Source organism: Trachinotus anak, unplaced genomic scaffold (genome assembly GCF_046630095.1).
Source record: "Trachinotus anak isolate AG129_WGS33_773 ecotype Australia unplaced genomic scaffold, CSIRO_AGI_Tana_v1 ptg000031l, whole genome shotgun sequence".
Lineage (NCBI taxonomy): Eukaryota > Metazoa > Chordata > Actinopteri > Carangiformes > Carangidae > Trachinotus > Trachinotus anak.
In genome coordinates this window covers 8193141-8205968 of record NW_027273882.1, presented here as the reverse complement: position 1 = coordinate 8205968, position 12828 = coordinate 8193141, and the positions used below count along the sequence as shown (strand labels likewise).

The 12828-nt window shown below is 42.8% G+C and overlaps 1 protein-coding gene across 1 annotated transcript in view; it reads right to left on the bottom strand.

The window, feature by feature from the left end:
• Nucleotides 1-12828, bottom strand: part of LOC139612264 (myelin transcription factor 1-like protein) — a 60191-nt gene that overhangs the window by 38133 nt on the left and 9230 nt on the right. Inside the window, exons 5-6 of the mRNA XM_071467664.1 lie at nucleotides 3028-3539; nucleotides 210-870 (exon numbers count right to left, since the gene is read on the bottom strand). Coding sequence (XP_071323765.1) covers nucleotides 210-870; nucleotides 3028-3539 — 1173 coding nt within the window. The remainder of the gene's footprint in view (nucleotides 1-209; nucleotides 871-3027; nucleotides 3540-12828) is intronic.

Sequence of the window (12828 nt, the reverse complement as noted above, 5' to 3'; positions counted from 1 at the left end):
CAGCGTTATAGAAGTGACAGGTACCTTGTAGTTTTTTTTCTTGACTTTGGTCGCCAAGGTCTTTGTGCAACAGTTCAACTGACTTTAAGTGATTCCTTAAGTATAAGACTAAGATAAGGAGAAACTCTTAAATACGTAAGTGAAGATTTTAAGGAAACCTTAAGGAGAAGACTTCAGGGTGTTTAGTGCACTCTTGAGAGACTTGGTACCTGTTCTGGTGGTGCACCACCTGCTGGTCTGCTGGGTTCTGGAGATGTTGGTGGAGGACGTGGGGGCCATGGGGTCCGTGGGGACCGTGGGGGGCGGGGCGGTCAGACGGCTGCGTCTCGCTCAGTTTCCGGGCCAGGTCGAAGCACTGGTTCCTCAGACACTCCAGGCTGCTGAGGCACACCTCCTCCTCACTCTCCTCCGCCTGACCCCTGACCCCGATGCCGGCCCGCCCGTTGGCGTGGCCGTGGCCGTCGTCCACCATGGCGCCCTCCGGGTAGCCGTCCTCCGGCAGCATGGCGCCGTGGCCCTGCGCCAGCAGCTTGAGGGAGTCCACCGTCTCCCGGACCACGTCGCTGTCCAGGTCCACGCTGAGCTCGCCCTTCCGGTCGCCCTGCTCGCTGCCTTCATCCTCCTCGTCATCCTCATCCTCTCCCGCGCTGTTGGAGGAGTTGCTGTTCATCTCAGACTCGGTCATGGCCTGGTATGCGGCGTCCTCGGCGATCTTGCCCAGGTTGAGCAGCGACTTGGCGACCAGCTCGTCGTAGTTCTCGTAGTCTTCTCCGGTGCCGTTCCCGGCGCTGATGGCACAGCTGTTGTTGTTGTCGTCCTTCTGAACTGGAAGGAGCTTCGATTGTCCACCGGGTTTGAAGTGGTTCTCCACTGTCAGAGGAGAAAACACAACGTCAGGCCTTTTAAAAACCAAACCCTTCTCACATCACAGCCAGTTTCTGTCCATCGCCATCGTTTCCCTCAGTATTTTGCACCATAAACAGCAGGTAATTGGTCAGAAATACAAGAGGAAATGGATTCATTTTGCAGATAATGTAACTTTCTGTTCATTTATAGAATCAAAATCCTGCAGATGAAAAGGAAATGGAGCTTTTACAGCCTCTAATCAACTCAGCGACGCTGATGAACCCAGTTTCTCCTCATATATTCCTGAATACATGAGCAGCTTCCCTCCCAATTATGATCCACTGTTTACTCACAAAAAACATACAACCCAGAGCTGTGCAGAGCGACGCCGCGCTCTCCCTGCTGAAGCCTGACTGTTGATTTTGGGGACAGAGATGGCGAATGAGAGCAGAGAAATTGAAAAGGGAGGCGTGTGAGGTGCTCCGATTCAGGAGCCATAAATATCCTCAGGAGGAGAAGCCGAGGCAGAGCGCATGTGACACGTCCGCCGAGACGAGGAGGGGAAGGGAGGGGAGGGTGAGAGTTAATAACTCAGCAGAGCTCCTCTCCCGATTATTCGTGAAGCGCTGTCAGAAGCGATTGAGGACACGGGGGGTGGTGGTGGTGGTGGAGGGGGGGTCGAGGGAAACGTGGCGGGCGGGAGAGCACAGAGCATCTGTCTACCAGCGACTCGGCTCAGCAGCTCTCATCACCGAGGCCTCTCCCCACTGCAGACAGACTGCAGCCCGGAGCGAGCACCAGTCTGACCCAGAACAGGACCTGAACATGAGCCTCGTCCAGATGTGGGATCTGTGGCAGAGCTGGGCTCAGCTGTCTGGTGCCCACATGTTGGACCCTCACACACCAAGCTGCATCACAAAGCCAAGACCCCGTCCTCCCCAGAACAATGCCTCCATCAGTCGGTTCGGCAAATGTCCAGTAACAACTGACAAGGATTTCTGGTGGGCTTCATTATTATGACTTTTGGAAATGAGCAAATTGTGTGAGTTCAGAGCGACTGTAGTCTGCAGAGGAAGGAGGGCGGCGTGGACGGAGGGGTCAGCAGCTACAAAGTACTTATTTCCTGTTTTCAACCGACAGTTAATTCATTTCTTTGGTACAGATGCAGACAGAGGACACACAGGCGCTTCTATAAATGCAGCTGGGGGTCTGCATACAAAGATAATGTTCCACACACTGGAACTGGAGGACATGAGCCTTTGTTTGCTGTGTCTGGATGAGCAACATGTAAGAAAGAGGAGAATGTGTGTGTCGATGTGTGCAACTACTGAACGAGAACAGAACCAAGGATGGGAAACAGTGAGTACACAGAACAAAACTACCATCCGGTTTGTGTCCGAGTCTGACCCAGTGTTAACCACAGCTGCCAGCTTTACCTGTGGTAACCACTGACAAATAATACAATCCTGACGATGACACTGGTCCCCAGATAGCGTGGTTTCTTTTACCCATGACCTTCACCTAACTTTAACCAGGTAGTTTTTGTTGCCTAAACTTAGACAAACCTTAATAATACGATACAATAGTTAAAGGTCCATATTTACTCTTCTTCTGTGGCTTATCTCAAGTGTTAATCTCCATCAGAAGATATATTTGTGGTTTTAAGAACCAAAACTCTAAAAAGCCCTAGTAACAACAGGCCAGTGAGCCAATCAGAAGAGAGGATCCAAGTCGCTCTTCTGATTGGCTGACTGTTTCCTGAGTGATCCAATAAAAATAAAGCAGATTTCAGGTAAACACTCAGAGAAACCAAATCCTGCAAGGTTGGATGGTGGGTCAAGGTGGGCGGGGCTTAGAGTGGTGACTGCTTCATTGTGACATCACAAAGTTCCAGAAGTCCTGATGGCTGGTTTTAAGGCTCAGTTTCTGAATACAGGCTGTGTGCATTTCTCTGTGGACTGAGGCTTTGATACTTTCACAGTATTAATATAGAACCTGGACCTGCTTTATAATCACAAACACATGGACATCTACCTTTAGACTGTGTGGAGCTTTATGAAAATACTCATCTGAATTGTTTTGGTAATTATTAGAAAACATTTAGGTTTGAAGAAAACACTAAGAAGATTCAGGAAACATCTGATTTTTTCACTTATAATAAAGTAAGAAACAGAAACTCACCCTGCTGACGATTCTGCTCCTCCTCTTCCTCCTCCTCCTCTTGCTCGTCTTCCTCCTGCTCCTCCTCATCATCACCGTCCTCCACTTCTTCCCCCTCCTCGTCCATCCCCTCCTCCTCCTCCTCCTCCTCCGCCTGCTCTCCCCCTATTGTTGCATCCCCTCTCTCCACCTCTACCTCCTCCTCCTCCTCCTCTTCCTCTTCCTCCTCCTCTCCCTGCTCCTCGTTGTCCTCGGAGAAGTCATCCTCCACCTCCCCGTCCTCTTCCTCATCTCCTTCTCTCTCCCCTCCCTCTTCCTCCTCGTCATCCTCCACTACCTCCCCTTGCTCCTTCCCCACACCCCCCACCTCCATGGCTTCGTTCTCATAGCTGGTGTAGACGCCGGTATCCTCCTCCTCCTCCTCCTCCTCCTCGCCCGGGCAGGAGGTGAGGAAGGGCCTCCTCTTGGCAGCCGGCTCCAGCGGCTGTTTTTCCAGAGCCTTCCTCTTCTTGGCCAGCGGGCAGCCGTAGACACTGAGATAAGACAGAGGGCACATCCATGATCAATGGCCATCTTTGTTCTCATATTTACTATTTGATCATTTGAACAATTTTATATTCAGCTTCACTGGCCCAAGGCTTAACCTTCCACTGCTAACTGGAGCTGATTCTCAGGTCAAATAAATCTGAAACCCGAGCCAACTCTGGCAGAAGCATGCAGGCCAGACTGGCTCACATTTGATATTCCACAGCCAGAGAACAACCAAGTGCATCGACACTCAGATGCAAGCCCAACTTGACTGGCTCACCCTGATCATATATGCTATTTTTGCCCTTTCAGATTTATTCAGTGGTTGATAGACAAAGGATAAAGGATCACAACTGCTCCACATCTGCGTTATGGAAGCCCACTGAGGTCATAAGTGTTCCACAGTTTTTCTCATGATTATAAAATAATTATTTTGTGAATACAACACAACTCCAATTGTCGTCTTATGATCGTTAAACTTTGATGGAGGAAAGTTGAAACTGTCATTCCTCCAATCAGAAACATGCTAGAGTGATGACACTCATACTGCACATGCTCAGTTAGACCTTCGCCCCACGAGGAAGACACATTCAACATCTGCTGCCTCACTTACCGAAAAAAAAAAACTTGTTTGGGAGGAATTAAAAGTCATTTTAAAATATTAAATAAATAATACTATAATATAGTTGTATAATTAAATAATACTATGATATTATTGTAAAACTGTGCTTGTTGGGACAAAAACCAAAGGTTAATTAGTGAAATGTACTGTATTTTTAACATGTTGCAACTGTCCACAGGGTGGGGATCAGGTGAAAGATCTGAATTCTTACATTCAAATAAATATTGTGAATGATCTGTCATGTGTAATCATCTCTAAATGGGTTGAGTAATAAGCAAACAGATGCAAGTTTAATATGTAAAAGTTTGGTTGGTCCGGTGCAAATAGTCTGAGTCACTGAGACAAATTCAAAAGTGTTGCAACCGTCTCCAGTCTTCCCTACTTCATATACTGTGTACTACTTAGTATTGCAATACTGACATTGCACTATCTTGGCAGTAAACTACAAAATAATGTATTTTACTGTTTTTTACTGGCCTCAAACTTCTTTAGAGAAATACTGTCAGTCATGTTTGAAATCTTCCCAGAATAAAGCTTATTATTAGAATCACAGCAGGATCTCTTGTTCAGTTGCAGACATAATATGAGCCAGTGTGTGGAAAATATTGCACGTCTGAGGGTCTTTTTACAGAGAATAAATGTCACAAAATGAGAAGAAAAAAACTGTTGCATTAAAAATGTTTACATCTACTGCTGTGCAAATTTCCCTCATTATTTCAGTATAGTTTTGCGCCACAAAAAGACCGGATCACAGTGAGACAAATGAAATGCATCTTTTAGATGTGAGCTCCACATCTGGAGAGTGTGACACTAATTCCTTACTGCCGGTGGAAAAGGGACAGAGCAGCCCAGACCTATTGTCAAAGGATGTTTAGCCTTGGCCTGTCTGGATGAATCTGAATACAGTCACAGAGACCTGAGGCTGTGGTAAACCAACAGCTGTTGGAGTTTTTAATCATGGGAATATTAAAGCTATGGATCAGTATCGGTGCCAGAATAAAGAGCAGTTTTTACAATACGCTGCCAAGTCGTTATTATGTGTGATGGTTGAACCAGATTTATTGCAGGTAAAAAGAGGAGAAAATTTACCTGGTGGAGAAATAACTTTGACCTTGTTTGAAAGAACTGCTTTTGGCTTCTTTGCACAATCACTACAAAGTACTTTAAAAATAATCTTAGATTCTTAATCTCTAACCTTTTAACTTCTGTTTGTACCTGTTGTAATTGATTCTTGTCATTACATTATTTATTGAATGTATTTATATTTTTGTTTTAATTGATGTTCTTATTTTTGAACGGGTATTTTATTGTGTATCTACTGTGCATCATTGTAAATAAGGGTTTTGCCCTGAAGTTTGATTTTCGAGTTTAAATAAAGACATAATGATATTAATAATGTTTTATTCAGTGGATTAAATATGATAATGGAAATGACCACAATTTGTGTACGAACCACTCATCTTCTGAATTAGTTGTGATTTTGACAAAAATATATAAATTTGTTATAGAACATAAAGAACATGAAGCTCGTTCTGTCAAAACTACAAGGTGCCTGTTTTGTGCTCACAATTAAAACAAATCTGATTACTGCCAAGATCTCAGCATAAATATTTAATGATCACGAAATATATATTTCACTTGGTTCAGATGTTTCTATCAGCCTGGAGGTCTTGGATATACGTGGGACCTGTATTTTAACCTGCTGTCTTGCTACAGTTAGAACTGGTCGTCACAAAAACTAATACATTTCATGTCATTCTGTTGTGTTGAGAGATGTTTTCCAGCTCCAAGAAAAATGCCTTTCTGCTGTCAGAGGGTAACATTAGCATCACAAGGGTCACGAGAGGGAACGGCTTTGTGCGTCTGAGTCAGAGGTCAAAGTGCTGCGGTTCGTATGTTGAGACACTGAAATGGATTTCCCCTCGCTCTCGCTGGGGACGAGAATCAGCCTTTTAAAAAAAACCCAAAGCTTATTCAACCGGGGCCTCAATTACGCAAATCCCATAATAGTCATTAACTGTTGGGAAAATTCTGCTTTAATTGCTCCAAAACAGCAAGCACAATTATACACGCCTTTAATGTGGATTTTAGGAAGTCAATTAGTCCATTTCCATATGAAAGAGCTTATTTTGTGTTTGGAGGGCATGTTGAAGGAGGTGATGCTGCTTCTCTGACTGAAACTGCTGCGTGTTCGTCTGACAAACCTGCAGAACAAAACGTGATAACCATTCAACAAAAACTTCATTCTTTTTCTGTCTTTAAGGGACAATCCATTTTATTCTGCGACTGACTCCTTTCATATGCATCATCATGGAAGACAATTAGTTATTTCTGAGAGAAACTGAACCACACTGGAGCCAGTGAGGTGCCACCAGCTCTCAGATTTACTGGAGCCAGAAAATCCCAATTTGGTAAAAGAGGCATAAAACTTGGTTGAGATAAAGAAGCAATGAGCAACTACCACAACAAGCAACTGCCCCAAAATATACCTCCCTTTAGCATTGATAGCTCTTTAATACAATAACAATAACAGTTAGCATTTAGCATTTTTCAGAAGTAAAGTGACAATGTGCAAGAGAACAGGCAGTAAAAGAAAGATAAGATGGCGCAGTTGTGCTTTGAGCTAAATGCTAACACCAACATACAAAAATGTTCTCAGTGGCAATGCTAACATGCTAAACCTTAGAAAGTATAATGATTGGCATGTTCATCTGCTAACTTTAGCATGTTAGCAATGTTAGCTAATTGGCACTAAACACCAAGTACAGCTGAGGCTGATGGGAATGTTCTGCAGGCAACCAAAGAATTTAAAACTTGTCATAAAAAGTCATAATCTTCTAGATGCCTTGAATATCTGCAGCAGAGTATTCAACTCAAATGTCAAAGTCAGGTGATCACCAAATTCATCTAGGAACAAGGACTGTGTGGACAACCAACGAACTCTGACATCTCCAGAGCCACAGCACTCGCAAGAACAGGAGGAGAGTGAAAAGTCTGCTTTTAAAAAGATCTTGTGATGTCTGAGATAACAAAGAACAGATTATAAGAGTATAATATGGGCGCAAGTTTTTTTTTTTTGCAAGTGGGCAGACAAATCATTTACAAAACAGTACAACTTTGATGAAAAGCTGTAATTATATCAAATATATCTAATGATGTTTTTAAATGTTTTAAAATTAAATGATCTTAAAAAATATTTAAAACTCCTTTCATTGTTTTTTTTCTCTTAATATATATATATATATATATATATATATATATATATATATATATATGTGTGTGTGTGTGTGTGTGTGTGTTTGTGTGTGTGTGTGTGTGTGTGTGTGTGTGTGTACTTGTTTTCTATCTCAGTCTGTGAACTAAAAGATCACGTCCATGGTAAAGACTGGAGAATTAAGATGGACAGCTGGTTAGCAACAGGGAGAACTAAGAAGGAAAGAATCAAGAGACAGATGAATCTACAAGTGATCTCTCTCTCTCTCTCTCTCTCTCTCTCTCTCTCTCTCTTTCTCTCTCTCTCTCTGTCTCTCCCTCCGCCAAACAGAGGAGAAAAATTGAGCTTCCTCTGCTTTCAGTTCAGTCCTGAATGCTCGGCCATTACCATTTAAATAAAAAGTGCTCTGAGAAGACGTTATTTGGCCTCCATATTGTTACGGGGTTGAATGTGGGCCGCCAACATTTTTGAGATTTTCAAGTGGGCGATGAGTTGGAAAAGGTTGGGAACCACTGATATAGACAATAAAAGAGTCTTATATGGTGAGAATAAAGCAGAACTTGTCCTTTTAGACTCAGCAAAACACAGAAGAATATTTGGAGAAGTTTTCAAATTGCAGACAACATAATTTGCTAGATACTGATGCAGAGGGAGCCATGGCCTGTTTTTACATTTGAAATCGAACGGAGGACATTCTGCCATGTCTAAACCCTCCAATCCAACGCATCTGATACTCAGGCTAAAGTGCAAGACTCGTGGCCATCACTGTGGAACTCCAGAGGACAGACTGGATTCTGGATCCTCGCTCTTCTGACTTTCAAATATAGTGAAAATAAACAAGATCTTCCAGCACAAATCCAGCTACAACTAAAGGACGGTGCAGCAACTGAAATATGTAATATGTTTATTTTGTGTGTATTGTATTTACACACAAAATAATCCATCCTAAATTCATTTGTATGGTTTTTATATGAAATAATTTAAAAGAGAAGGTCACTGCTTCACAAAAGACTTTGTTCATAATCATTTTCATCTCCTCGACCCTCTTGTCTTTATCTATCGTCTGTGTCCAGATGTTTCTGGTTCTTCATGAAAACATATCGAGTCAAATTCCTATAATCAAATTAACATGTTGTTACATTAATATGTTTGACATATGATAGGTCAAAAGTGACGATAAAGCTTTGTCTAAGGAGAAATTTTAAATCCATTGTATTCACCACATGACACTGCAGCAATATTCCTCCCAGATAACACACACACACACACACACACACACACACACACACACATTTCACCTCAAATGCTCCCTCCATCTTTTACCTTATGGGCTGTCAGGCTGCCAGCTTGCCTGTGTGTATGTGTGTGTGTGTGTGTGTGTGTGTGTGTGTGTGTGTGTGTGTGTGTGTGTGTGTGTGTGTGTGAGTGACCTTGGCCACCTTGCTGTCTCCCGCCAATTAAAATTCCGGTGGTAATTAAAGCAGATCAGAAACGAGGGAATGCTGCAGACAAGGGCGAGAGACTACGCATGGTAATTATGTGGAAGGAGAGAGAGAGAAAAAGAGGAGGTGGAGTTCACACATCACATTCTCTCCTTTTACTAAACTGATCTGCTACAGTCTCATTTGATGCATTATGATTGATTTGATCAATAATTAATCTAAATGAAGATCTGGACTCGTTTGATTTTATGATTTTAATACAAGATGATATTTTTGTCTGGAAACTACCTTCGATGAAGTGGGAATCACATGATATTTGAGGACTAGGTTGTTTTTTAAATGAAGACAGTATCATAACACCTGCTTCTACAGAGTGTTGCATTATGGGTTGTTTGTAGCCTTAATGATGCTAGGCTAGCAAGTGGCTTGGGTCTATTAATAGATCGCAGCCAGCCCTGAAACGGTTTAGTTAGCCCACATTAACCTACATGAGTCTTGTGTGTCTGGACACTTCTGAACCATTTGATCTCCTGTAGTTTATCACTATGTATGTGAGGACACCTGGAGTCCATTACTGTCCCTGTGCAGACTCCTGATGGTACATTATTGTCTTTATCTGGACATGTGGGCCCATTGGTGTCTCTTTATGGACATGTGGATGTTTATTAAGCTCTCTACATGGATACCTGGAAGTGTGTTATGGTCTTTAATTGCACACCTGTCTCTGTGTGGACACCTGGACATCCGTAATAGTCACTATGAGAACGACTTGTCTTCTTTTTGTCTGTACAACAGAACAACTCCAGTCTTATACACCTCAGCGTCCGTTACTGTCTTTTCATCGATCTCAACTTTCTACACTAACAAACAGAGGCCGTGTTTAAATCATCCTCTGTGTTTTAAAGTGTGTTGTAGTAACCCCTGGTCACCGGTCACTCAGCTGCTATTACAGTCTGAAGCATGAGTGACGTTGCTGCAGTTACCTGCAGTTTAATTAACATTAAATTAACTGTGTTTGAGGCCACCATCTGTCAGCCAGGCTGTGTATGTAAATGTAAATTTAGCTTCATGTATCTAATAAACTATCCAATTTTTAATTTTACCTAATTTCCCTTCGGGGATGAATAAAGTCATCTATTTAAGGATGTGAGCTGAATTCCTGCTGGGTTTGTTTCAACAAATAATTCATTTAGATGAAAATTTCAAAAGTTTGAAATTTAAAAATGATCACTTTTTTTTTTTTTAAATGTGAATGATTTGTGACAATGACTAAAGTGAATGAAGCGACAGTAATATTGGCAGCAGTGTGATAATTACATCTAGGTATGTGTGGTTAGGTGGGATCATTGCCCCCAGCAACGCCACGTGCCAACACTCATTGTCATGGCAACGCTGTGGTACTAGCGGAGGGGGGGGGTATATATAAGAGACTGAGTGGTAGCAGTGATACAAGGAGGGGGGGCTGGGGTGGGGGTAATGTGGGCGACACGATGTTCACATCCTATACTAGCGGTTGCCATGGGAGACAGGCTGCATCCCTCCTGGTCCTCATACTGCAGCATCCGCTCTGTGCTGTCGCCATGGTGACATCCTCCAGAGAGAGAGGCAGACAGAGGGAGAGAGAGACAGAGAGGGAGAGGTAAAGGGAAAGAGAGAGAGACAAAGAAAGGTAGGGGAGGAAGAAAGAAAGAAAAAAGGGTGGCGGGGGGGGGGGGGGCTGACACTTTGATCCTTACTGCGCCCCCTCATGACATTCAGTAAACTTCTTATAGTCAACAAATCCCATGAAAAAGAGCAGAATCCAAATATCCCACATTGGATTCAAACTGCATGTCTGTGCACGAGGAATTCACATGCTGCGTACAGACACTACACCTGGATAAACTGTGCATTACAGACTCACCTCTACAGTGAACTGTAAGTACAGTCCAGCTCAGAAATCTATTTACTTTGTGGTTCCACACTAACGACTGTGTGCACCTCTGGACGTCAATCTAACTACAACTCTGGAAAACCTTTGTCAATCAAACTTCACAAAAACAAATATTAAATATTTGCATATTTAAGGAGATTTGTCTCATCACCATTCACTATTTATAATAATTTTTTTTACAGCCGTGGGTAGTTCCTCCTTTTATTTTAGGTTCTGCATGTTGAGCAAATTTAATGAAGGTTTTTCTAGGTTTCATAGAGAATCTTCTGTTGACAGAGGAGCCGCCCAAGACTGTAAAATCCGCTGCCTGTGTTACACACAATACTTCTATTGGCCAATTTATGCATTTGTATTTGTAACAACCAAAAAGTAACAAGACATTAAAGACAAAGAGAAGAGACTGATGTATCATAACTGTTACTGCTGCACAGTTTCTCCACCAGAAAGCTCTGGAAATGGCTCTGCATCATAGTTCAGCTGACCACTGCAGAGCAGAGTCTGCATTTGTGGATCTGTGTCTTCATTTTCACATATGATACAGAAATTAAATGATAATAAACCAGTGCCACTCGTTTCTTTTTTCTTCCTACAGCCTCTCACACTCAACAGCAGAGTAGTCGAGTGGTTTAACGTTAAGCTGCAGCCTGCAAACAAACATGATTTTAGCATTAGCATGGTGCTCTGCTAATGTGGCTTGCTTTGATTTTACACCCACATGCTAGAGCAGTGTGTTGGGGTGTGTAATACTGAGGGACAGTCAGAGGTTGTGTGAACATCAAGCCTCATTAGAAGCCAATTAAATAAGGAGAGAAGTCGGATGGATGTGATTTTTTTCACCACACCGTTCACTACAAGGCGATGTGGAGATCAGACAAGACTGGAGGTTTCGTCTCTTTTAACAAAGGCACACAAGCAGTCCTCACATTACCTCCCAGTACATATGCAAAGTTAGGCTAAACACATCCTGGACCTCAACAAGGATGAAGCTTACATCCATCTTTTCATCTGACTCTGGGGAAGACGCTTATGAAATGTCAAATTAAATTCTCACTAAACATATTCAGACTCGTGTGGAGTCTGAGGACACTTCCCAACTCGTAAAATCTTATTAGCATTTAGTGGAAAGGCTGCAAATAAATAGCAAGACGAAATCAGACGGGAAACAAATTAGCTGAGTTCTCCCTCTCTGCTGCGTCTTTGTAGAATCAGACGTTTGTGTACTGTGCGCGCCTGTGATCAGCTGATGATTAACAGATTAAGTAATTCATCCGTCGGTTCCCCTGAGAGGAACCATCAGACGGCCTACTCCTCTCCTCTCCCAGCCTCTGTCTTTCCTTCCTCCTCTGTCACTTCTCTCAGCAGCACGACTGTTTACCAGAGATGATAAAAGTTAAAGGTGACATTATTTTCTCAAACTCTGTTTCCAGTGTGAGGGGAGTGTGTTCATTCCCAGCATGGACAAGAAAGCCCTTAAAGTGCTCAGGAAAAAACAAGAAGGAAATATGAACATCTACAGCAACAGCTGGGGACAGCTCGCAGTGACACTGTTTTCTCCAAAGAATAAAACGTTTACAAAAGGTATTTTCATAAAACTCTGAGGTCAAAGCGTGATGACATGAAGAGTTAGAGGTGAAAACATCAACACTGGGCTCTGGCTTCAGAGGTCTGGCTTTTGTGTTTTAGGCTCCTGAATTATAGTTTTTTTTTTCTTACTTTCTTAGGATTTAGAATTTTTGTAATTTTGATTGGTTTGTGTTGTGGGTGGGGGGTGGGGTCTGCATTTTGAGTTTGTCATGTCCACCAAGCAAAGCTGATGTGGTGTGTTTTCACTTCAAAAACACTACATTCAACATGTCTTTCAGAAAGATCACCATCAACAAAAATTAAAGTCCTTTAAAGCTCCATCCAGTCTAAAGGTAGATGTCCATGTGTCTGAATACAGGCTGCACACAGCCTGTATTCAGACACTGAGCCTTAAAACCAGCCGTCAGGACTTCTGGAACTTTGTGATGTCACAACAGCCACAAGCCAAGCCCCGCCCACCTGGACCAACCTTGCAGGATTTGGTTTCTCTGAGTGTTTA